General features: G+C 44.6%; 1 protein-coding gene across 1 annotated transcript; it reads left to right on the top strand.

The window, feature by feature from the left end:
• Positions 1-37: 37 nt before the first annotated feature.
• Positions 38-26,895, top strand: cc2d2a (coiled-coil and C2 domain containing 2A). Its single transcript, XM_083672478.1, has 38 exons — positions 38-57; positions 209-323; positions 748-804; positions 1,296-1,373; positions 2,470-2,605; positions 2,695-2,786; positions 3,073-3,174; positions 4,165-4,263; positions 4,391-4,600; positions 5,475-5,634; positions 6,472-6,608; positions 6,762-6,893; positions 8,560-8,769; positions 8,979-9,085; positions 9,222-9,362; positions 10,242-10,398; positions 10,661-10,947; positions 11,568-11,745; positions 11,910-12,063; positions 12,342-12,489; positions 12,647-12,785; positions 13,158-13,361; positions 13,443-13,535; positions 13,631-13,722; positions 17,697-17,864; positions 18,077-18,182; positions 18,318-18,427; positions 18,531-18,627; positions 18,780-18,866; positions 19,443-19,619; positions 22,063-22,266; positions 23,143-23,232; positions 23,918-24,031; positions 24,430-24,564; positions 24,653-24,775; positions 25,024-25,082; positions 25,885-26,062; positions 26,353-26,895. Exons 1-38 carry the CDS (start codon positions 44-46, stop codon positions 26,539-26,541), a joined length of 5,079 nt encoding a protein of 1,692 aa, XP_083528604.1. The 5' UTR covers positions 38-43; the 3' UTR covers positions 26,542-26,895.
• The last annotated feature ends 50 nt before the right edge of the window (positions 26,896-26,945 follow it).

The raw sequence follows: 26,945 nt of genomic DNA, 5'->3' as shown, positions 1-26,945 counted from the left end.
TGATCCAACCAAACAAGGCGTTTGAAGTCTAACTTCTATCACTATGGCCACTTCGAGGTACAGCACATTTGTCCAATTGTTCGACTACATGTTTTAAAGTCTCACTTGGCCTTTCCATTGATTGATGTTCGTGGTGTGTTTTTGAATGTGTTTTTTTTTTTTCGAGTAGACTGTTTGTTTCAATTGTTTTCACCGCCTCTGTGTGTAGCGGTGTTCGGGAAAAACTGCGAATAAAACGCGATCTTCGGGAAAAGCTGCGAAAGAAACGACGGGAGTTGCAAGAGTCCCTGCAGGCTAAGGTCACAGATGATGTGGATACCCAGGTAAATTCAAAAATGCATATTTCATCTTAGAATGGCAGTTCCCTTTTATTCTTTCTTTGCAGAGAGAATTTAGAGTGCCTCAATAAATTGCACATTGTGGAACGGAAGGCTGATGAATGAGATGAGAGCCATTGCCATCTCTGAAGTGATACACTATCACTATGTCAAGTCATACACCTAGGGAAATATAAACTAGGGGGCAACAGAGGGGGAGAGGAAGACAGAGGAAGTCTGTCTATGCTTGACAAGACTTGACAAGACTTGACAAGACTTGACAAGACTCAACAAGATCTCTAAGGGAGGTTCACTCACACACACACACACACACACACACACACACACACACACACACTCCAAGCCCAATACTAACACACTCATACACTGCCATGGCTCTGTGTCTTAAGTGCTGTGATCTGCCTGGTAGGCTCTGGTCCCCAAAGACAAGGAGCTGAGGAAGGAGAGAGGACAGATGACAATGGAGGTTGGTGTTTTTCTCCATAGCCTTCCTCTACGCTGTACTGTAGCCTAGCCCTAGCCTCTCTCTATGCTCCCTCTACGCTGTACTGTTGCTGACTCCAGTCCACTGCGCTGTTCACCAAGTCAGAGACATGTCCGGACTGCTCCTCTTTCCTCTGAAGAGTGATTAAGCTCTGTGCTGTACGGTAGTTTTCTAACTTCTCTCCTATCTCCTTATCTCCTATGGCCTTCTCCCCTATCTCCTTCTCTCATATCTCCTTGCACTGTTTTTTCTGGCACTTACTTTCTACCTGCCACAGCAGGCCTTGTCTCCCTGCAAAGAGCTCCATAATAAGTCTAAAAGTCCAGAAATATGTGAATACATCCACAGTCAACCAAATTTACGTGGGTTTGTATCTCTGAATACAAGCTGATATGTGTGTGTGGGACTTTTATTGACTGTTCACATACCAGGTTGTGTATTTGATTTAAACGTGTGTGTTTGTTTTGCATTAGGAGCTGACTGGTGAAGAAGAGCCAGGAGAGAGACTGAAACGCACCCTGAGGTCCAGCAGACCGAGTAGGAAGAAACAGGTACTTGTGTTGACCTTGTCATTGACAGAGTCAGTTAGCCTCAACCATCGAAACTCTCTATGCTGATTATTAGCCAAATTCATATCCTTTTGTCAGTGTGATCCTTAATATTAGTGTCAGACTTTGGTATGTTAATTAATCGTTAATACATTTTGTGGAATTACATTGGCTGATATGTATTTTTGTGGTTAGAGAAAACGTAGGTCTGAACAAAGATCTGACCTTCTGTGCATGTTGTACAATTCTAATTTCCACATCATTTTTGACAGTTTGCCGACCTCTTTTTTGACTTGCTGCTTGCTTGCACATCAGCCGTCATGCTCTCTGCCTTCCTTTCTCTGTCGTAATGCACATTCAACTTTCTCTCTCTCACTCCTCTTGTATGTACATCAGCCTGCCTGCCTTTTTATGAGAGAAATTTGCAAATATAACGTCTTAAAATACATGAATACTTCTGTCCTAGCTAGCAAGTTTGTTAGCTTTTCTGTTGTGGATGTGGGCTGTCAGTGTGTAATAAGTGACAAGCTGCCACTGGCGCGGGAAAGTTTGAGGAGCTCTCACCAGCTGCCCTATGATACAACTTTGCAATGTTTGCCAAGCCTCGTGGATTGGTAAAATTGGCGATATGTTTGACGATATGTTTCTCTCCCCTCGAGGAACGAAGGGTTAGCCCAGACATGCAGAAAAGTATAATATAGATAGTTTTTGAATTCAGTAAAATATTATGAAAGACTGTGTGGGGCAAGATGTCACCTCAGCTTCAGCACTGAGGTAAACAGACAGTAGTCAGCACTGAGGTAAACAGACCTAAAGCCAGCATTTGCATTTGCATTTTTTGTGGGTCTCAAGTTTATTTATCATTATATTGGATACAATATATAAAAACAAGTATACAATGTAACAAATGTGGCAGAGCAGCTCTTCTTTTACATTTTGGAACTTTTTAAGCGGTTAATAAGTGGTTAATGTGGGTCGGTTAGTTGAAAGCAACAAAGAACAGAAATGCGCATCCCTAGTCAGGCTTCTGTCCTTCTCTCCATCACTGGCATGACATGTTTGTTGTTGTTCCATTCCTTTGGTCCTTGGCCTCTCTAAGCTGCTGGAGGAGGTGTCTGCAGCAGACGAGACAGTAGTGGACATCTCTGCCGCTCAGCACGTCAGTCCTGATGATGATGATGATGATGAGGAGGAGGAACCAGGGGAGTCCAGACCCTCCACTGTCTCCCGGAGAGGTGAGACTGTCTTCACCTCCTCTTTACATCAGACTCTCCCTCCCTGCCTCCCAGTGTTCCTGTTGTCTCATAAGGGCTTTGCCTTCCAGGACTGCCCCCCCTGCCCCTGCGCACCCCCAGCTCCAGCCACTCCGAGAGCTCCGTGAGGCAGAGAATGAGAGACAAGCTGAAGGCAGCCAGGGTAAACTCTCCACCTCCTTCTACCCCAGTCTTTCCTTTTCGTGTTTCCTATGCTTAAAGGTTCATTTGGCAACAAAAATGTCCTCCTCAAAAGTGTTGGGATGACACTCTCTATGAAGAATTTGCCTCATTTGATCAAATACTTCTTTCTCTACCATACTCTTGTCTTTGATGCCTATGTTTCCAGGCTTACACATAGAGTATCCTAACTGAAGGCGTGGTATGGGCGGTTAAAGATATGTTTAAGACATGTCCCTTAAAAATGGATTGTGTCTCATTTTCTCCAGTCCAAAGCTGAGAGCCTTCTGCAGCAGGAGGTCTCCCAGGGACAGGCCAGTCGGCTGCAGGGCCTCCGAGACCAAGACACTCTCACCAGGTTCGACAGAGAGGTGAGGGCTACTCCCTGGACCGCCACTCCACCACCGTCCATTCCCTTCAATGTCTGTGTACATAGTCCACGACACATATCTCTACAGGACATCATAGTCCACTACACACATCTCTGCAGGACATCATAGTCCACTACACACATCTCTACAAGACATCATAGTCCACTACACACATCTCTACAGGACATCATAGTCCACTACACACATCTCTACAAGACATCATAGTCCACTACACACATCTCTGCAGGACATCATAGTCCACTACACACATCTCTACAAGACATCATAGTCCACTACACACATCTCTGCAGGACATCATGGTCCACTACACACATCTCTACAGGACATCATAGTCCACTACACACATCTCTACAGGACATCATAGTCCACTACACACATCTCTGCAGGACATCATAGTCCACTACACACATCTCTACAGGACATCATAGTCCACTACACACATTTTACATTTTACATTTACATTTATGGCATTTAGCAGACGTCTTTATCCAAAGCGACTTACAACAAATACATTTGTTTAAGTAAGTGAATCATCTATCCATCAGTCATCATAAGATAAAGTAATCAATGCTCGAACCAGGAGCCATCAGCAGTCACAATGGATGGCAAGGATATAAAAAACAGAAGTAGCTAAGTGACACAATTCCTGACTCTCTTTAGCGATGTTATCAATACAATAAAAGTAGTACTGTCAGGTTAAAAATATTAGGAATTTCTGAGAAATTAGAAAAAAGAACCTCATCGTGGGGATTAGTAGATAAAAGTGTGGGCTGTGGTGAAATGGTAGTGATAAAAATGGAAACAAGGATTGTTGGGATACACACACATGTCTGCAGGACATCATAGTCCACTACACACACCTCTGCAGTACACTCCATTGCTTTAGTCCTTGGGTATTCATGAGTCATGTAGTGTGCTGTAAAACGGGTCATCTGTCCATGCATGCCATGATGTGCAGTTGTTTTCCAGGCCGAGCCAGACAGGGCAGGGAGGGACGTCGACCTCCAGCCTCTCAGCCCCAGGGTCAAGTTCCGAGAGTCAGTCAGACGCGTGAGACTGGAGGCTAAAGTGAGAATCGAAACTGCTCTGTGTTGGTTGGTTGTTGTTGTTGTCATCTAATGGATGACCCAGATTATACATGGTCAAGGGCCATAATGTGGAATTGTAATGTTCTAATCCCATGGATGTTTCACAGGCAGAGACAGGTCTACCTACAGCTGAGGAGGCCTACAATTTCTTCACTTTCAACTTTGACCCCGACCCCGACCCCCAGGAAGAGACTGACAAAGGTCAGAAAAAGAGAAAGTCAAGGAAAAAAGTGGAGGAGGAAGAGGAGAGTGGAGAAGAGGAAGAGGCCACTGAAATTGACAGAGAGCAGGACGGCGAGGAAGAGGCAGAGGAGCGGGTAAAATAATTGGCATAAATACATTTTTAATATGACTAGACAAGCAGGGTTAGGGTCAGTTATATTTGAATTCAATCAATTCAATGCGAGGGGTAATGTGAAAAATCTCACAGAAAAAGCAGGGACATTCATTGAATTTCATTCATTGAATTTCAATTCATCTCTTGGATCGATTGAATTGTACAATAGCCTGAAAACTAGCCTGATTGAAGCCAAGGATAGATGTTAAAATACATACCTTAGAGCAGTGGTTCCCAAACTTTTAACAGTCATGTACCCCCTGTCGGTTATTTTGCAGCCTAATTGATATTCTATGAACCTTACCCCTTACATATTAGACATTGTGATAATATTATTCTGTTGGATAGGGTACATGCATTTATTTTTGGTACTGAGACTGCAGTCAGCTATTCAACAGGACTGTTTGGGAAGGTAAATCACAGATTTATTTTGCATACCCCCTAGATCGATCCACATACCCCCGGGGTTACGCATACCTCACTCAGTGTTGCTGCCATGGATTCTGAATGACTGTGCCATCTGTATGCATTTAGCTGGAAAAGATATCAGAAGATGGGACCCTCTAAATCAGTCTACTAAAAATGCCATTAAAATGTTCCCGGTTTTGGATCAGCATCTTTGCTGAAAGCAAGCCATGATGTCACATAAAAAGTTTTGGCTTTGATCTGGGCCTGTGAGCAGGGACTCAGCATCAGCTCATCATGCCTGACTGTAAACTTGCATCATTTGGTCTTTGAACAACATGGAAATATTCTGTATAAACTTGTATGTACTGTTACTGCCGTATATGTCCAACAATTACAGTCAAATATGCAATTGGTGCATCTTGACCTCTGTGACCTCTCCTTGCCAGGATGAAGACGCTCCTCTGGTGACAGAAGCAGAGGAGGATCTCTTCATCATTGACCAATCAGTACAGGACTTCCTGGAGGTGAAGCGGGCAGAGTACATGGGATACAGCAAGCGTGTCCAGTGGGAGAACCAACTGCTCTTCACTCCGAGCTTCCTGACAGGTACCATGGTCATATAGTCCAGCAACCACACCAAATTCACAACAACCAGTCTGCTTAGACAGCCAGACCTGTTATAGCATCACCAGACCTGTTGTGTCAGTCACGACAGGCACCCTAATACAACCACAGCTGACCCTATGGAACACTGCAGCTGAACCCAGCTGAGCCGAGCTGGGCTGTACACATCCATCGTAGTTGCTAAAACAGTGCTGGAATGGACAATGTGAAAGGAAAATATTGTCGCTGACCCAGTATGGTTTGGGTCGGCCCTCTAGTGTGTAAAGCCCCCTACAGTCTTAGGACAGGTATCCTGATAGTATATTACAGCAACCACACCTGATACACAACAACCAGACAACTACAGCCAGACCTACAGCATAACCACACCTGTCCATACCTTGATAAGAGCCAACTACATCATATAGCCTTGTAAATACAATATGTCCTAATGAGCCGCACATACTTGTGGCTATGTGGATGTCTACTCTGAATTAAGCTTAATACAACCTTACCTGCAGCCTCAGGACCTGGATGAGGTGGTTCACACAGATAGAGGTGAAGTTTAGGGTGAGGATCCTGATTTCCATCTGAGCCCCAACTAAGGACAGTCAGCCTGAATAGAACAGGAGCGGTGTCGTCAGTCTGAGATAGGGAGGGACACCAATGTAGCGATTCCCAGAAGAACTACCAAACCCCAAGAACAGCCAGGTACCGTCCCAAACACGGCCCTTCACTCACCTCACCTTCTTGGAACATGCGTGTGCACATGTGTGTGTTGAGGTAGCATCTGTGTACGTCTGCATATCTGTACACTTTCTGTATTTACTTCTGCTACAGTGCCAGCCTCCAGTAAGCTCCCTGAGAACATGCAGCCACGCTATCTGGAGGAGGAAGGGCTGTATGTAGGGGAGAGACCGCCCGTGTCTCTGACCAACCAGAACATCTTGGAGAACCGCGTCTTGAAACAGGACCAGGTAAGAAGACAAGGTCACACAAACAAGTCCCAGCTCCAAGAGTAGGATAGCTTTAGTGTTGTGATGAACAACATGCACCATAGAATAACACTGTGATCCATGTTACAGACGTTAACTCTTATTTTGTAACTCTTTGTTCTCTCTCGTGTCAAGGGGAGGAAGTGGTTTGGAGACGACGGCAGGATCATGGCTCTGCCCGACCCAATCAAAGAGTCTTCCACTAGACCCCCTCTGTTTCACATGGAGGAGGATCTGGACCCCGTCCTGCAGACGGTCTACAGGAAGGTTAGAGTTACAGACTACATACCTCATATACATACCTACAACCTACCTCATATACACACCTACAACCTATCTCATATACATACCTACAACCTACCTCATATGTACCTCATACATACCTGCAACCTACCTCATATACATACCTACTACCTACCTCATATACACACCTACAACCTACCTCATACATACCTATAACCTACCTCATATGTACCTCATACATACCTGCAGCCTACCTCATAGCAGTGTCCAGGATAGGCTCATGGATGAATGGTGTTGTAGAAGAGCTCAACCCAGGGCAGGACAGGATTTTACTGTGAAGACCTCTTTTTTACTGTGAACACTACACATGTGGTTGTATTTCTTGTGTGTGATTGACTCTACATACAGTACTGAGAGCATTTGACAGGGCTACTCATAGTGCTTGGAGAAGAAACATGAATGCCCCAGGGGATGAGAGAGCACATGGGACAAGGCCCTTTATGTCAGGAGAGAGATGACAAGTAATGGAGTTGAGTGGTCATCACCTCGGGATATTCCACAGAGCTAATAAGCTAGATGGTTAGCTGCCTGGTAGCTGACTGGTTATTATAATCATTTGTATGGAAATCTCACAAGGAAAGTGAATTTAAAGTAACAAAAAAAGATCTCTCTCTCTCTCTCTCTCTCTCTCTCTCTCTCTCTCTCTCTCTCTCTCTCTCTCTCTCTCTCATTCTCTCTCTCCTCTTACTAAATAAATATGTAAAAAGTTATATTTATATAGTTAGTTATATCTCTCTCGCTCAATAAATCTCTCTATCTCTCTAGAATGTTGTGCCAGAAAGCCCTCCACGCACAGTGGGTCAGTGAACTAGCTAGGCTATGATATTGATTGGATAGTAGGAGGTCAGGTTGCCATATTTGGTCTGGAGACCATCCTTGGAAGCTCCTCATTTTTACATTGAAACAGATACAGTGATTTATTTTCTCAAAATTCAAGGGAAGAACCATCCTCCTTTCCTCCAATGGACCAGCCTCCATTGATGCATACCGCACATTTACATCTCTTGGTACAGCATACATTTGAATAGGACCATTTTTGTGGCCATGTCCTCTTGTGTGAATACACATAAATGAACCTGTTTTCATTCTCTTCAAATATGCAAGAATAATCTCAGACTCTTCAGCCCCGGTGTGAACAGAGAGGCTGTTGCTTGGCAACGTGAACTAGCAATAATATTTGCTAAGATGTGTGTGAGGTTGGAAAGTTGCAACAGCTGTCGGATGAGAAAACAGGGACTTGGTTGTAGTTGGAGGTGAAGAGTTTATGCAACTGTTTAAGGTCACGCATTACTTTGTTTTACAACACTTCCTTTAGGAGCATTTAATCAATCTCTCTTTCGCTCTCTCTCACGCACAACACATACAGACAATGTTGATTTAATTACAAATTTAAATCTGTTTCTCGCGCATTTAATCAATACATATCTTTCTCGCTCTCTCTCTTGCTCTCTCTCTCTCTCTCACACACACACACACACACACACACACACACACACACACACACACACACACACACACACACACACACACACACACACACACAAACACAATATTGATTTGATTACATCTGTATGATTCTCCAGAGATCTCCAGTGTTTGATGAACTGGTTATGTTGCTTTGTGACTCCAGGCGCAGAAGTCGAAGCATGCCAGCCTTTACATCACTGGATCTGGGGCCCCTGAAGGGGACTACCAGTTGGACGTGGACGTCTCAGGGCTCATCTTCTCCCACCACCCCCTCTTCAGCCGCGAGCACGTCCTAGGAGCCCGACTGGCCCAGCTCTATGACCAGCACCTCAACAGACAGCACAAGAACCTCACAGGCCACCTCACAGACAAGGTGGCTTGCATCCCAGCAGCTACTTAGCATTGCCACAGCCTCTGCCTATCTAACCTTCAGCCAGCTTCTCCCCTCTCCTCCTCCTTCTCCTTCTCCTTCTCCTCTCCTCCCTCTCTAGCTCCTCTCTGAGACCTTCTGTGTGTGTGGTCTGGGGGTGTTTTCTGATTTGTTTCGTGCGTGAACTTTGTGTCTCCTCTGGTTTAATGCAGCTGAATGGATTGAGGAACGCCATTCAGAACATGCTGGAGGTCCACCGTGGGCAGGGCCTAAGTCAGATGATGCAGCAGAGGATTGCTGAGTATAAACAAGAAATCAGGTGAGTACGACACCAACCTACGACACATAGTAACCCATCGCAACCCTCTGTTTGATTGCATTCAATTCACAATGCTGTCTCTTATTGAAGTACGACAGAGGGTCTCTTTGCTTTGTATCCCTCCCGACCCTTTCAGGAACACTCGTAGGCTGCGGGACACTGAGCAAGAGAAGGACAGGACCCTGCTGAAGAGCATCGTTAAAGTCTGGAAGGAGATGAAAGCCCTGAGGGACTTCCAGAGGTTCACCAACACACCCTACAAGCTTTACCTTCGAAGGTACAGTACTCTACCTCCTACTCCACGTTAAACATTCAGTACTGCCCAAACAAGTTCAGCATGCACCACCACGGTCTAGTACACAGAGCTACAGGTGAGATGACCAGCGTGGGGGATCTAGTCACTTTGGTGGAGTTTAAACAGTTGGTCGATGCAAATATCACAGATGTGTGTGTGACTGTCATTAGGACAGCTGTTTTTAGTTCTGACGTTTGTTTCTATATGTAACTGTTGTACTTTTTGTATGTGTGTCCATCGTTTGTTCAATGTTGTGTCTGTGCATGTAAGTTGTTTTGTCTGAAACTTTGTTCCCCCTGCTGCTGTTGAAACAGGTCTCTCTTGAAAAAGAGATTGTATCTCAATGAGATTAACCAGTATAATTAAAGGTTAAATAAAAAAAAAATATACACCTGTGTGACAGATGGGATTCCAACGTTGGTCTCCCATGCAAGACTGAAGCGTTTAGCATTCACTATAAGACCAAGTTCAAGGGCGACCCTTGAGTTGACCCTTGAGTTGACCCTTGAGTGTGTGTCAGACAGGTCTACCCTATTACCTCTGCTACAGCTGCCCTATGAGTATCAGTGTGTAGATGACACTGTCTGTGTGGTGCTGGAGATAAGCCTATGCTCAATCAAATGTATTTGTATAGCACTTTTTACATAGACAAATGTCACAGTGCTTCACAACAAAAACAATACGAAACAATATAAACAATAAATACAATACAAACAATATGATCTAACACCAAACCATAGACCCCCATAAGTAAACCAAGGAAAAAAACTCCCCAGAGGGGGAGAAAAATATAGGGCACAGTGGCATGGAAAAACCCTATCCCTAACCCCAACCCTTGCTTGCACATGCTGTGTGCTCCAGGGAGGAGGTTGAGCGGGAGTGTGACGAGAGGGAGTACGAGGCCCAGATCCTGGTCGAGGTGGAGGAGCTACAGGGAGAGAGAGAGCAGGACTACCAGAGGAAGGTCACAGAGTACAGGAGACAGCAGGAGGAGTGGAAGACCTGGAGGAGGAAGCAGGTACCGAGCACCCAAATGTTGAATGCGGAAGCCATGGAAATCCACACGTACGAATGAAAAGCATGTTTCATATCAAGTGCAAGTGCACATATCCTCATGGTTTGAATCATACAGTACTTATGAGGGATGTGCATTGAACAGATTTGATATGTTGTACAGTACATACCACATCAAAACACATTAGAATTTGTCTGCATAGGTTTTTTTACGAGACAGAAACACACTCTCACTCATTCTTGATTATTCACACGCTTGACTCCAGAAAGCCAAAAAGAAGAAGAAGAAGAAGAAGAAGAAAGGCCAGTCTCAGGATGAAGACGAAGATGATGACGATGATGATCGGGACCAGGAAGACCAGGAAGAGAGTGAAGCCGAGATTGGGGAGGAGGGCCCCTCAAAGCCAGACCCCCCTGAGAAACCAGACCTGGATGCTGTGGAGGAGCAGGTCAGAGAGAAAGCCTCCAGAATCCGCAGGAAACCAGGAGAGCCCATCCTGGTCCCTGAGCTCACCGCTTCCGGAAACATCACTCCCAATGAACAGTGTCCTCGGTAAGAGCAGGAGCACAGGTCACAACAATGATACAGCCACAACAATGATACAACCACAACAACAATGATACAACCACAACAATGATACAACCACAACAACAATGATACAACCACAACAATGACACAACCACAACAATGATACAACCACAACATTGATACAACCACAACAACAATGATACAACCACAACATTGATGCAACCACAACATAGGTACAACCACAACAACAATGATACAACCACAACAATGATACAACCACAACAACATTGATACAACCACAACAACAATGATACATACAGCCACAACAATAATACAGCCACAACAACAACAACACAACAGCTTCACACATACTGCCACAACAATGACACAATGCATCATACATACAGCAGGCCGACAGCTCTAAGGGTTTCTAAACACAAGGATCACAATGCTGATGACAGCATTGCAAAGCTGTAGCTCAGCTTACAGTGCCATTGTTCAAGGTGTGAACAGTCCCAGTTCTACAATTGATAGCAATAATGGAGATTACGCAGCATGGTGGCGTATAGTGTGAGACCCATCTGTAGATAACATAGACGAGAAGACAAATAGGTCTCTTTTTGTTTGTTTTTTCTTGCCTCCAGGGGCGAGTTTTCCAGAAGGGAGGATGTTACGAAGCGTTCCCTCTTCATCAAGGTTCTATACAACCACAAAGAAGTTTCCAGAACAGACAGTCGCTCCCTTAACTCCGATTTCAGGGTCCACTTTGGCCAGATATTCAATCTGAAGATCGTCAACTGGCCGGAAAGCATCAAGTTGCAGGTGAGGTGTTTCAGAAGAGTATAAAGTGACTTTTTATATCCACGTTGTCATTCTTTTTGTTATAAGACACATTCAGAACCATTGAAAACGTTGAAATCGAATGAAACATGCAGCACATGTTCAGGAGGAATATTGTAACATGGCTGTGAACTGTTTGTCTGCAGGTGTTTGAGGCGCTGGGTTCGTCCCCATCCCTGCTGGCGGAGGTGTTTGTGCCAGTGCCAGAGCCGTCCGTCCTGACAGGCAGTGCTCCCTCTGAGGAGCTGGAGTTCAGCAGCAACCTGCGGGTCATATTTGACCACGAGGGTGTCGGCAGTGGTAAGCACAACACACACTCCACACACTCACCACGCAAACTGTGTACACGTTACTCACACTCTACACACATATACACACTGCCCAGTGTTTCATTGGCACTCATTGTACATGACACACACATTACCGATTCTCCGGGTGCTGAATCCTCAGAAACAATCCGTAGATATATATATATATGACAGCGCTCCAAAGAATAAACATTTGAAAATAATACTTATTGCAAGGACATGTTTTAATGCCACAAAAGAGGTCATCCATGTCGCTCCCTCCTGTTTCAGACGTGCCCTTCTCCTTTGAGGCTGACGGCAGTAACAGGCTGACCCTGCTGACCTCTGGGAAGCTGGCCTGCTGTGTGTCCTGGGCCCTAGGGGAAGATGACGTTCCCCTGGCCCCGCCCTCCACTCAGCCCAGCGGGGGCATGCACAGGTAAGACCACCACCCACACACCCTAGCGACACATGAACACCGGACCCAGGAAGGGAAATGTCTTTTACCCCAAGGGTACTGTAGTTTTAATACTGTAGTCCTATTGTAGCCAGCTGTTTATGTACATGAGTGAGTGAAACACACTTTGTCTGAGCAGTGGACTGAGACAGATGGACGCCATCGCCTGCATCGGGGCATCAGGGCTAAATGATATGAAGAAACTGGGGGAGTGGGCGACAGAATCTCGCCTGGACCCCAACGACCCAAACAACGCCGCCATCATGCAGCTGCTCAAGGTGGGTGACTGACTAACCGCTGAACATGACCGAGGCATCAGAGGTCGTCACACATTACCCAGACACTGCATTACATTGTCTGTATAGTCAGAGAGCCCTATGTTTGACTTAAAGGGATAGTTCACCCAAATGACAAAATAAGTTAGATGTTTACTTACCTTGAACGTTGTCACTTGGGAGAAGTACTGTATCCCTTCATCCCTTAAGCATGATCTATGACCTCTCTCTCTCTCTCTCTCTCTCTCTCTCTCTCTCCCCCCCCCCCTCTTTCTGTCACTTTCTGTCTCTCTCTCTCTCTCTTCCCCCCCCCCTTTCTGTCACTTTCTGTCTCTCTCTCTCTCTCTCTCTCTCTCTCTCTCTCTCTCTGTCCAGGTGGCCAGTAGTGGGGAGGTGACTGTTCCACAGTACTTCCGTCTGGAACAGCTGCAGCAGGAGTTCAACTTTGTGTCTGATGATGAGCTGGAGCGGTCCAGGAGGTTCCGTCTGCTCAGACTGAGGAACCTGGAGGTCGCAGAGTTCCGCAACTACAGATGTGTGCCCGCCGTAGAGCGGGAGGTCACTGATAAGGTGTTCCAGGTAAGGCATATAGTCCACGTTAGCATATGGCATTTTAAGCGCCACAACAGGTCGAAGTAAAGTATTGTTTGTCATTCTGAGGAATATGAGAGGAGATTGAAGGAAGGAGAGATTGTGGATACAAAGGATCATCTGGACGCTCATCGAGCTCTGGTAGCTAAATACCTGCAGAAGGTGAGTGGTCTCTGGAGGGTTACCTGGGGGCTTGTTCTCTTATTGATCCGTTCGTCCCAATCACCCGACAATACATGTGACACTGCATCTTTCAGATCAGAGAATCGGTCATCAATCGCTTCCTCATCGCCAAGCATCATTTCCTGTTGTCTGACGTGGTCCAAGAAGAGGAAGTTCCGAGCATCGGGTAAGAATACCTCTGCAGTTTCATATTTCATATTTTATTATATCATTCAGAATGCTTAAAGAATTTGCGACTCCAAAAAGTTTCACAACTCAAACATTTTTCTTGCCTCAACTGAATTCATTCAATTTATCCTCTCATACTGTATATCAGAATCTATGCATTTATCATGCATATCATAGTCAACACACAGTGTCTCCTGATCATTGGCATTCCTCTCTCGCCTGTGCTCCAACCTCTTGACTTTCCAACCGCTTTTGCATGGCATCGTTCGAGTGGTTTCTCTCAGGTGTTATTGTTGTAGGCTACAGTATCTACCTTACCTGTGGTAAAACCTGTCATGGGGAATGCCAGGTCTTAAGGAAATGACAGGGTTATGAGTTTCACTTTGGCCCAATGTTTCTCACAAGTGTTTGATCTCAAACACTGCATTCCCCTGGCTGAGGAGATGCACTCTTCTGGAGAATTCTGTTTTCTATTTATCCGTATTCTTTACTTCTCCCTCTGCGCCATATTCTTTATTTTTTTTATTGATCATTTATTGAACCAGATAAATCACATTGAGATTCACATTTATGTTAAGTAAGGCCTGGCCAAGATTACAGCATACATTTAGTTCTACATACACAGCATAGAAAAAATATCAATCAACGGATTTGCTGGGAAAGTGCATTAAATAACTTAAAACAGCTGGCTTCCTAGTGATGAATAGTTAAAAACAAAATGCCATATGTGTGTGAGACACTGTGCCTTGACTTGACTGAGCCTTGACTTTAATGGGATTTCCAGTACCCAGCTCTTAATGTCTGTGTAGAGCATGCTTAATACCATTTTGTTCCATATTGATTTGATAATCTCTTTCATGTTGGCTTTCTCTGTTATGCTTTTGCGTTTATGTATTTAGTGGTCCTGGCCCTGGGTATGTTCTTAGGCTTTTCTGCTCTTTTTTTCCCCCCATCCTCTGTCTGTGTCTGTACAGATGTCATTTTGTTGTGTTAGTTAGTTCCTTTTTATGTATTAGTGGAGTCCTGTATGTCAGCGTAGTATTGATATTTATGTGCAAGGTCTGTACAACCATCCAACTGTTAGTGCTGTTTATGAGGCTTGACACTCTCTCTCCCCTCGTTCTTCTTATCAAACAGCCAATGTTGACTGGTAGATTGATTGATTAAACACTTTCTAAAGGTTTACACTAAGGGCACACCTCCCCTCACTGAGCAAAATCTTTTTTTGAAAAAATGTATTAGCCTGAAACGAGGGATTGTGTGGCCTAATGAGATAAGAAATCGATTAACATTGTCAATGCTAAACTATACAGTCAACATTTAAGCCAAAATTGTGTGGAAATAATAGTTCTGTATTGTATCTTTACAGTTTTTCTCAATTGCTTAGACACAATTCCTAGAACAACTCACAATTTTCTCAAATCTTCACACACAATTTTAAAAACTCACACCCAACAGTAGAAACATCTAACTTCTGGATCCCAATTAAAACTTTGCTCTCAGACAACACACACAAGCTGTCAAAAACACTATATACAAAACAGACTACATGACTGTTTGTTACACACTGGAGGGATTAATTCAAAACACTGCTATCAAAATGTTTAGAATAGGTTTTCAGATAAATTATTTGGAACTAAAATCACAACACTGACTATTCAGATAACTCTTTCAGGAACACCCTGGCGAGAAATTCAAAACAGTACTGTAATAAATACCTGTTACATTCGTGGATAAGGGAATACTACTGTATATGCTGTTTTGGTCAAAAACTGATAAAACATGTAAGAAAGAGTCCATGCACAGTAAAATACCCAATTTCCAAAAGCTTTATTTCCAAATGCAGCAAATGTACAGGTTACTCAGCGTCAGCGTTCTCATCATCTTATCTCAGGTCTGGGTCAGGCCATAATATCTCATCAACGTCACACATTAAGTTTGCTCTTGCCAGGCAGCGTGGGAAAAATGCCCTTGTGTGCCTTAGAAAATCCTGGATAGATTACACACATACACAACCACACACACACACACACACACACACACACACACATAACCACAGGCGTCCACCATTGCCTCCAGGAGGTTTTGCTGTGCGCAGGGGTTGCGGTCATACACTCTCCACCGCCATGCTGAGAAAAATTCCTCAATCGGATTCAGAAATGGGGAATATGCTGGCAAAAAAAGAACAGTGAACCTGGGGTGGTCATTGAACCAGGCGCGAGCCAGAGCAGCCCAATGGAAACTCACGTTATCACAAGTGACAACATATTGGGCTTGCTCTGGTTGCCCTGGCTCCCCTTCCTGTTGAAGAATGTTATTGTACAGCTGATTTAGAAATTGAAGTCGTGCCGTGTTGTATGGACCCACTCTGACATGGCGGTGGAGGACGCCACTATTGCTGATGGCTGCACATAGCGTGACGTTGCCTCCCCTCTGGCCAGGAACTTGTATGATGGCACGGTGACCAATGATTTTGCGCCCCCTTTTGCGCCTTTTTGTTAGGTTGAACCCTGCCTCGTCAATGAAGATGTACTCATGTGGGTCAGCCATGGCATCCAGCTCAAAGATTCTCTACAGAAGTAAAAAAAACACTGTACTACAAATACAGTACTGTAGTGTACTACTGTACTGGAATGAAACATTGTGTACTGCAGTTACTGTAACACATTACTATACAGTACTGTATTGATATGCTGGAGAGATGGGCCATACTCTACATACTGTAAAAATTCTGTACGGTATAGCAATTACCTGCACATATTGGAATCGTTGCATTTACATTTACATTTATGGCATTTAGCAGACACCTTTATCCAAAGCGACTTACAACAAATACATTTGTTTAAGTAAGTGAATCATCTATCCATCAGTCATCATAAGACAAAGTAATCAATGCTGTCGTTGCTCCTTAACTCTGTTTGAATTCCTTTCAAAAGGCACACGGTACAGCTGCTCTGTCCTTATGTGGTTCTTCTGAACGATCCGGTCAATGGTGGAAATGCTGATGCTATCACTTCCTTGGAAGACTACCTGGACTTCAACTATTTGGGTTCCCTCAAACGGATGGCATTATTCACCAGGGTAGTCTCCTGCTCAGCTGTGAGAAGTCTCTGCCTACCTCCAATAGATGGCCACCTCTCAGTTCTGCAAAAATTAAATTTGTCCATTACTGACCTATGGTCATCCATTCCTGTGGTAAAAACTACACTGAGAACAAAGTGGAGATTGAGTCTATATGCACTACAACATTGCATGTATCACAGTAATAACAAGGCAAAATACCTGTTTTCCCTTTTGAAAGTACAGACAATGGATACAACTGTGGAACAGCTTAGGTTGGGTTGCGCTAGCTGTCCAGCTTCTCTCCTAGTCCTCCCATGTATGAGCACATGATGAACTAGGGTGGCACGGATTTCATCTGAGATTACTTGTCTTTGTTGTTGTCGTCCTCGTCCTCGTCCTCATCCTCGTCCTCTCTGTTGTCTTGCAACTTTGGCATTGTTAGGATCCATTGTTCCAAAGCACATGGACATGCCTCTCGGCCCTATTTATTGACCCTGCAATTCTGATTGATGTGTTAACGATGTGTACCTGGAGAAAGGTGTGCTCTTTGAGTTTAGGTTGTGATGACTTAAGTTAATTATATTGAGAGCATGTGTTTGCTGAATTAACATATAGTGCAATGAATGATTTTATTTGGCCACTTTTGTGTAAGGTTTTGCAGAAAGACTTTTGAATATTGAAACGTGTGGAAACAGGTAAATAGTGTGTGTGTTTTTGGGAATGATGTAAGGGTTTTTGTGCTACAGGAACCAGTTTTTGTGTTTAAGCAATTGAGAAAAACTAATTAGCTTGTTCGTAAAGAGTTTGAAGATGTGTGTGGAGCCTCTGAGTTTACAATTTGAAGTGAGGGGAGATGCTCCTCTCTCTTTCAGTGTTTCTAAAATGACAGTTGTTCTATTGACCAATTAGGATGCTCGGACTGAACCTATTCAAACTGGCGGAACCCAAGCGACCCCTTAAGCCTCAGAGGAAGGAGAGAAAGAAGGTGACGGCGCAGAATCTGTCTGACGGGGATATCAAGCTGCTGCTTAACGTCATCCGGGCCTATGACATCCCCATCCGCAAGCCCTACGCCAGGTATGACATCATCGCAGGATATGACAACGACAGATATTCTCACAATGCACACTAAACATCATCAGACGCGATCATCATTTAAGCCAGAGAGCCATCCTTTTCCTCTCATGCTCTCAATAGAGTACAGTGTGACATTTGAATATCCCTGGATTGTAACAGTCATACTTTTGATGGGGTGAAAAAACTCCTAATACTTTTCTCTGATGTTCTAGTAAACCTGCGGTGGCGTCTAAGTCGACCCGCTCCTTCACTGAGCCTTTTACAGCTGGCCAGTCGTCACAGAGCGCCATGCAGGGCAGCGACTGGCTCCTCACCCAGGTAAGGAATCTCTCCCCTGCAGCCGGGTGTAGTGTGTGTGTGTATGTGTGTGTGTGTGTGGTGAGTGAGTGAGTGTCTGCCTGCCCTGCCCTGCCCTGCCCTGCCCTATGTGTGTATATATCCTTTGTGTTCCAGGTCCAGGTCCGGCCCTTTGTGGAGGCATCGTTCCAGCGCACCGTCCTCCAGACCACCACGGCAGACGGACCAAACCCCTGCTGGAACGAGGAGCTGGAGCTGCCCTTTAGGTGACTGAATGACTCCTGCATGACCTTACTTGGTCTAACTCTATTAGGATCCAACATCAGTAGGCTGACTGAGTGATCATGGTTGTTTCTTGTATTGCCATAGTGCCCCGAATGGGGACTACAGCACGACCAGCCTCCAGTCAGTGAAAGACGAGGTCTTCATCAACCTCTTTGACGAGGTCGTTTACGAGATGGGAGGGGTGAGTGACTTCATCACAGTCTCTTTGACCTCTGACCCAGTCAATCACAGTGACTTCATCACAGTCTTTTTGACCTCTGACCCAGTCAATCAAACCGTACGCCTGTGTCTCGTTGTTTCATGTGACTTTGACTTTCTTTTTCCGACGGTCAGGATGAGGATGGTGTTCACACTCGGGTAGAGAAGCACTGGCTGGGTTCTGTGAGGATTCCCTTCAGCACCATCTACTTCCAGTCCAGGGTAAGGCTAACCATGGCTAGGTTTCAATATTCACACCATCATACCACTAACCCATACCACTAACCCGTACCACTAACCCGTACCTCTAACCCGTACCTCTAACCCGTACCTCTAACCCGTACCTCTAACCCGTACCTCTAACCCGTACCTCTAACCCGTACCTCTAACCCGTACCGCTAACCCGGCGTACACAAAGTGGCCGAATATCAGTCATTTTCAACGCAAGTATGCCACATCGAGAGACATGAGCATTGGGCTATGTGACCGGAATGGGAACCATCTGTTTGATTTTTTTCTTCCAAATTTTCACGGCGACTTCATTGACGTACCAAGCGGGGGAGAGAATGTCACAGCTGCTATATTGGCTGACACCCATACCGTGTCGCTGGAACAGAACACCTTGACTGTTTCGAGATAAAATCACTAGCGGTGTGAACTTCCAATAAGAATAAAGAATGAATTGGCTTTGTATTCTAAATGTTATGCTAGTGTGGAAATTGGAACCTGACACCAGAATGCTAACCGTTCAGTCAGTCAGTCAGAGACACTGTCTGACTGACTGATTTGATCTGGCAGATTGACGGCACGTTTAAGGTCGACACGCCACAGGTGTTGCTGGGATACAGTAAGGAGCGGAGCCTTGGGGGTGATGGTGGTTACGACGCTGTACGCAGCCTGAGCGAGGGAGCCTTCATCACAGTCTTCATCACCATCGAGCCTCAGCTGGTGCCTGGGGAGACGGTCAGGGAAAAGGTCTGTCCAACTGTCTGTCATCCTCCAGCTGTCTGTCTGTCTGCCTGTTTGTCTGTCTGTCTGTCTGTCCTGTGTTCCTCCAGCTGTCTGTCTGTCTGTTTATATCCCTCCCTGCTTGCCTGTCTGTCTGTCTCTATAATGTGTGTATGCCTGCCAATCTTTCTGCCTGTCCGTATTCTGTAGTCTGAATGTATTCGCTATTTCTCTTTCTGTTTATTTGTCTGTCTACCCGAGCCTTTCCGATTTTTTTAAAATATACATCTTATCATTGTAGCAACACTATTTCTTCATATTTTGTTGTTGATTTTTGTTGTAGTGGGTTGTTTTTAAAATATTTTTAAAATAGTCTTTACTGTTGTTTTATTCCTCTCAATTCTTTCTTTCTTTTTTCTTTCTTCTGTGCTCTGCTGCACTTGTTAGATGAAGGAGGTGAAGGTAACTATTTAGTGAGATCTCAGATCTGCAGTAAAAGACTTGTGAGACTAATCGTTGTTTTGAATAGATGTGGAGTACATTGAGTACTTTACATGGTGTCATTAGTACACAGTGACTACAGGATGTACACAAGTAGCAGCACTGTCCTAGCCTCTGTTCCCCTCATCAGTGTTGATGTCTCTGTTATTAGCACACACAAACGGATCTTAAACACCCTTGGTCACACTTTATTTCCATCGTCCCCGATAGGGAATCTACAGGTGCTGAAACTATCAACTGCAACTAAGATTAGGGTTTAGGTTAGCGTTAACGCTACAGTTGGTTGAACAGGGCTACAGTTGGTTGAACCTCTACTGAACATCTACAAACCATCTGCAGTGCCCTTCATAAGTATTGGAAAGAGGAAGCATTTTGTCTTCTTTAAGCTCTATACTCCAACAGTTTGGATTTTAGATTAAACAATTACTATGGGGTCAAAGTAGAGATTCTCAGCTTAATTCAATGTTGGTGTTTTTTTTTTTATTAGTTTGACCATTTAGAAAGTACAACATTTTTTAAACATACTCCCCCTATTTCAGGGCTCCAAGAGTATTGGGAAAAAAATCATATAATGTCCAAATAAAGTACTCTGTAGTGTTTGGTTGACAATCCTTTGCATGCAATAACTGCCTGAAGTCTGCTACCCAATGACCCCATCAGACGCTGATATTCTCTGGTGATGCTCTGCCAGGCCTGTATTGCAGCTATCTTCAGTTGTTGTTTTGAGGTCTTTTTGCCTAAAATGTTGAAATGTTACAATGAAATGCACGCTCAATTGGATTTAAATCTGAAGATTGACTTGGCAAGTCAAGCCCACTTTTTGGGCCTGAAAAACTGGCATATTTCATGGCAGTATGTTTGGGGCCATTGTCTTACTGTATGATGACGCACCATCCAATTAATTTGGAGGTATTTGCTTGCATTCAAGCAGACAAGATGTTTCTGTACACTTCAGAATACACTCTGGTGCTGCTGTCAGCAGTAACTTCATCAATTAAGACAAGTTAGCCAGTTCTTGTGGCAGCTATACATGACCAAACCATAGCACCACCTTCACCATGTTTCACAGATGAGGTGATATGCTGTAAATCTTGAGTAGATCCTTTCTTCTCCAAACTTTCCTCTTGCAATCACTCAAGTACATGATAATATTCATCTTATCTGTCCACAAGACCGTTTTCCAGACCTCTGCAGGCTTTTTAGGTACTTTTTAGCAAACTGTAACGTGAGTTAAACCTTGAGGATAACTAGTGGTTTGCACCTTGCAGTGAAGCCTCTGTAGTTTGGCTGGTGACGTATTCTGTGGATGATAATCTCTGATACATTCACGCCCACCTTCTGGAGAGTGTTCCTGATCTGTGGGACAGTTGTTTTGGCTTTCTTCTTAATTATGGTGAGCATTCTTCAGTCATCCACTGTAGAGGTTTTCCCTGTCCTACCAGCCTGTTTATGATTGCTGAGCTCACCAGTGCTCACTTTTTGAATGATGTTACACACTGTTGATTTTGGTAAGTCTAAGGTTTTGGCTATGATTGACGTCTCTTTGGTCCTTATGTTGACAGACACCAATAGCAGACTCCAAAGACGCCTACACAAATGATGTGATGGAATACAGATGACTAATCAGAAACACCTGTCAAGCCAATTTTCTAATACCTTTTGGTGCTCTGAAAAAGGGGGACTATGTATTAAACGGTTTTCTAAATGGTGAAACCAATCTGAAAAAAGAAAACATTGAACATTGAGAACTTCACAGTAATTGTTTGATTTCAAATCCAAATTGGAGTATATCGCTAAAAGAAGACGAAAAGCTTCGTCTTTCCAATCCTTATGAATATTTGGGACTATCCAAATAAAACATCCTCTCACTGATGTCAGTCTAACTAGTTGTTGTGATGACACTAAGTACACTACAGATGGTAACCCCACTCCTCTATAACCTTTGACCTGTGCCCCTCCTCATGTCTAGTTTGACACCCAGGAGAACGAGCGTTTGCTTCTGGCCACCGAGAGCTTTGAGAGAGATGCGGCGCTGAGCTACCCTGACCGGCCCTGCCTTACCACGGTCATCGACATCAACGGGAAGACTGTGTTTATGACCCGCTACATCCGCCCTCTCAACCCGCCGCAGGAGCTGCTGGATGCCTTTCCCAGCAGCCCCCAGGAGACCACGGTCAGTCCCAGAAGGTCACCTCCGTAGCCATACACATGCCTTGTGGCTTGCAAATCCGATCTCAGATGCTATCTCTCACACACAGTATGGCTGGCTCTCACACATCATGCAGACACAGCTCCCCCTGGCTGTTAGGGGGTCAAATAACCACACAGAGATGGCAAGACTAAGACTAAGGTTTCTCCACCACAAACTCACATGGTAGATGCTCAGTGGGATCCCTGAGACAACCCTAACCTTAACCTTAACCTTGTTGAGAAAGGTTAGGAAAACCTGGCAAAATCCTCCAAAAAGTAGCTACAAAGGGGTGGAGTGACGCCTCACATTAAACCCATCAAATACCTTACTTGGGTGGTTTGGCTCCGGGTTTTCTTGAATTTTATTCAATAACATAGGCACCCCTCGCAACTCAACAGTTCTGCAAACAAACAAACAACCATTCTAGGGGTATGTAGGGGGAGGGTGCTTGGAATGTAATATCCAATGAAACTGCAAGCAGATTCTCCCATCTCTCCATCCAGTTCAATCTAAGCCAGAGCAGCTAATCTAAAATTCTCCAGACCTCCAAAAGAGGCATGAGAGCATTGTGATTTGGAGGTATGGCTATGCCGGGCTACCTTAACCCTAACACTTACCTAACCCTAACCTTCGCTGGGGTGACGTCAGAGTCTGGCCGTCCCAAGCATCCCACCTAGCATTTACCAAACTCGTACTCACACATGTCATGTCATCCCCTATGGGGACAATAACTTTTCCAAAGTTTTCAAATCTATTACTGCAGAAATAGAGCCTGATATCTGAATTACAAACATGGTTTGATGGTTGCTTTATTTTTCATGTAATATATTTTTCATTTCCTTCTCTCTCTCTCTGTAGGAGCTGGTTGCTCGGTATGTCTCTCTCATCCCCTCTTTGCCGGACAGTGTCTCATTCGCTGGCGTCTGTGACCTGTGGAGCACCTGTGATGTAAGTAAACAAACTCTGAGACTTTTGGACTAGTCTATGAACCATAGAGTTGTAAACATTAGGGGGTTCACTCCCCTAAATGAACTGGTATTATACTGTCACCATGAAGTCAACGTTCTTCATCTTCTGTGATTTGAGTGTAAATCAAATCTGGTGATTAACTGCCACCTGTTGGTCTGGAGTATCACCTCAGCCCCAGTGTCTCAGGTCAGTCATTTATTGGGACCAGTAGGTGGTGTCATGCACCTGAAAGCCATTTACAATCTGTAGATCAACCTATTGAAGATCATGCGTTGATCCAATTGGCTGATGCCTTCCCAATTCATAGGAAGTCCCAACCTAGGTGACTACATGGCGACCCTCATGCTGTCATAAATGCAGGTGCCTACTCAGTTCTATTAGAACTGTCATCTGAAGAGTGTACGTGTCTTGATTTGTGTACATTTTGTGTAACTGTTTGTAATGTCGGCTAATGTATTGTAATGTATTGTTTACAGTTGGATAGTGTAATGCAACGTCATTTAATGTATTTTAATGTAAGTATTGGAAAAGAGACCTTGGTCTCAGTGGGACACCCCTGTATAAATAAAGGTTTAGTAATAATAATAATAATAATAATAATAATAACAATAATAATAGAAGGAAGGATCTCAGTAAGCTTTGAGTTTCCTTTTCCTGTTTGCAGCAATTCCTCACTCTCCTGGCAGGCGACGAGGAAGAACACGCAGTGCTGCTCTGTAACTACTTCCTGTCTATGGGCAAGAAGGCTTGGCTGATTATCGGCACCGCCATTCCTGAGGTGAGTGATAGAACAAAGCTGGAATTTCAGTTTGAGTGACTTTGACTGTAGTCATAATCCCAACCCTCTCATGATAATCTCACCCCCGTCTTTACAGCAAAGTACAGCACAGTGCAAACACACCATTTACAAATACTATCAACAGTATTAGGAGGCACACTGTGTCTCTATGAGCTGTTGTGTGATACCTCTGGTTGCCTCCCCGTTGTAGATGCAACCAAGTTGAGATGATAAACTCACTCCTCAAATTCAAATACCCTCCCTACCACCCGTGCTGTCGAATTGCTAGCTTATCCATAGCGTAGCTGGTTAACATCGGGTATTTGAGGAGACGGTCACGTGTTGGCAACTCGAATTGCGGGGCTACTGTTTGCAACAGCTTGTTGTCTGTTTCATAGGGCCCCACAGCGTACGTCCTGACCTATGAGCAGAGTCGCTACGTCATCTGGGACCCCAGCAGTGGGCAGTACTACGGACAATACGACACGTTCTGTCCTCTACAGACCGTAGGCTGCCTGGTCAACGCTGACAACGTGAGTGCTTTTGACAGTCCCACTAACCTCGATCACTTCAAACAAATGTACCGTATTCAAGAATGGAATGTGATGTTCTGCCCCTCAGGTGTGGTTTAATATTCAAGTGTACGCCTCCCCAACGAGGATGAGTTTTGACATCACCAAAGCCAAGCTCTGGAAACCCTTCTTCTCCCGCTCCTTTGCAAACCCTGGGCTGTCCAGTGTGCAGGTGAGAGAGAGAGAGCGAGTGCGAGAGAGAGAGAGAGACTAAAGAGAGACTAGAGAGAGAGAGAGACTCTAGAGCGCAAGAGCCAGCCAGCCAGCCAGACAGACAAGTCTCTCGTCTCTTGACGTGATCTAGCCCACTGCCAGCGTATTTTGTGGACAGTCTACCATAGCTGCTTTTCTTCTGACCTCAAAGCTGTATGTTCAGTGCTGACCTGTGCTCATCATGTCTCCTGTCCTGTCCTGTTGTAGCCGGAGGAACTGACGTACAGACGGACAGACAAGGCAGCCGCTGCTGAGCTTCAGGACAGGCAAGTTATGGAACCTTGACTGGCACGTCGTGTGAAATTGTATGTCAGATTCAATCAATGACAGTGCTTACACTACTTTTACATACTTCATATAGGCCTAATTAACTTTCTTTTTTGTCCCCGACCGATGAAATCAGGGAGGGGACTATGATTCGGTCTCTGTCCATTAGTATGTCACAAACTTTTTCTCCGACACCATTGGGACAATTTTGAAACTTGGGTAAATGATGGGTCTTGCCATACAGATGCGACATTTACGAAACTACACTGATTGGCGCAATTTTGACGAAACTATGGTGAAAGATGCGTCTTCCCATAGAGATTGTTTGGGAGTTTCGAGGTGATGCAGATTCATTGTTAAATGTCACAATTGGGTGCAATGTGGAGAGCTAGGAGTGTAGCCTAATGCAATAGGCAAATAGCCTACAACTATGGAAATAATACTTAGAGAAATTAACGCAAAGCCGTGAGAAGCAATGGGGACACAGTAAAAAGTTTATGAATAAACCTCTTGCTTCATTCACAGGCTTCTCCACCATTCTCCTTTCATAGAGGGGTGTTACATCATTACTGGGGGACAACATATTTACTGTACACTTGCTTGTTTATTTGTCTTGGAAGATAATCAGCCATAGAAATTGGTTCATTATGAATTTCTGTACATATTTACAGCCTGAATCATGGTATGATCAACAGAGCTTTGCAGAAATGTACAGTAACTCAAACATCACAACAATACAGAGAACACAACACACCATAATGATGTATTTGCATATCCCCATTCCATCCCCCCCCTCGGTAGGATTGAGAAGATCCTGAAGGAGAAGGTGATGGAATGGCGCCCACGCCACCCGACCCGCTGGAACCGCTACTGCACCTCCACCCTGCGCCACTTCCTGCCCAAGCTGGAGCTGAGCGGGGGGAGGGACGTGGCAGACGAGCATCGCCTGGAGTTACAGAGTCTCCTGGGAGACTACAGGGTGAGACTACTGGCTCTGGGAGGGACTGGGAACAGGTTCACAGTACAGCACTGGCTGAAAGATGGAGTCCATAAATCATCCACTCAGCTCATTGAATGAGGTCATGATGATCGCCTCTGAGTTGATGTGGCACGTGTTTGTTTTGGTAGGAAGGAATTTATGGGTAGCCTCCCAAAATATGAGGTCATCATGAAAAGCAACTGTTCCTCAGGCGCTCACATGAATAGATCCTTAGAGATGTGGGGAAGCCAACCTCATTTCTCTTCTTTCTTTCTTTTCACTTGTAACAGATTTCTGGATTCCCGCTGCACCTACCGTTTTCAGAGATCCATCCCATCGTCGAGGCAGTCTACAGCACAGGGGTTCACAATGTGGAGGCGCCAAACATGGAGTTTGCCCTGGCTGTGCATGTTCACCCCTACCCTAACAACGTTCTGTCTGTGTGGGTTTACCTAGCCTCTCTGATCCGAACACGCTAGCTCTCCGGCCGGGCCGTTTCTGGACCATTGTTTTATTGCACTTTAGAACCGATGCTTCTCGTAGAGCAAAACCACTATGCCTTAATTTGTTTTCAAGTAATTTATACTGTATTAATGTTAACATTTTCTTTTTTTGGGGGGGTGGGGGGGGTGTATTAATCATGTTTGCATATGAGTGAGGTAATTTCTGGTAGATATATGTAAATGACACCATGGTTTGGAGTTCCCATCATGAGTCCAGTGCTGGTGGTACCAAAGTTGAAGCTCAATCTCAGTTGTGATGTATAACTCTATATACATTATAAATATGTGGAACCGTTTAACCTCATTTATATCACCTTTTATGTAACTATACTTGAATTGTGTCTTTATTACTAGGTCAGCCTTATCAAGAGGATACACAC

This window comes from Argentina silus (genome assembly GCF_951799395.1).
Source record: "Argentina silus genome assembly, chromosome: 6".
NCBI lineage: Eukaryota > Metazoa > Chordata > Actinopteri > Argentiniformes > Argentinidae > Argentina > Argentina silus.
The sequence above is the reverse complement of the archived record's forward strand: the minus strand, read 5'-3'. Positions and strand labels throughout refer to the sequence as shown.

What these genes read in the sequence shown, in the direction of transcription:
- cc2d2a (XM_083672478.1), top strand. An exon ending in TAGCTAAATACCTGCAGAAG is followed by an intron (nt 13,536 to 13,630) that starts GTGAGTGGTCTC and finishes TGCATCTTTCAG; the next exon opens with ATCAGAGAATCGGTCATCAA. An exon ending in ACCTGTGGAGCACCTGTGAT is followed by an intron (nt 23,233 to 23,917) that starts GTAAGTAAACAA and finishes TCCTGTTTGCAG; the next exon opens with CAATTCCTCACTCTCCTGGC.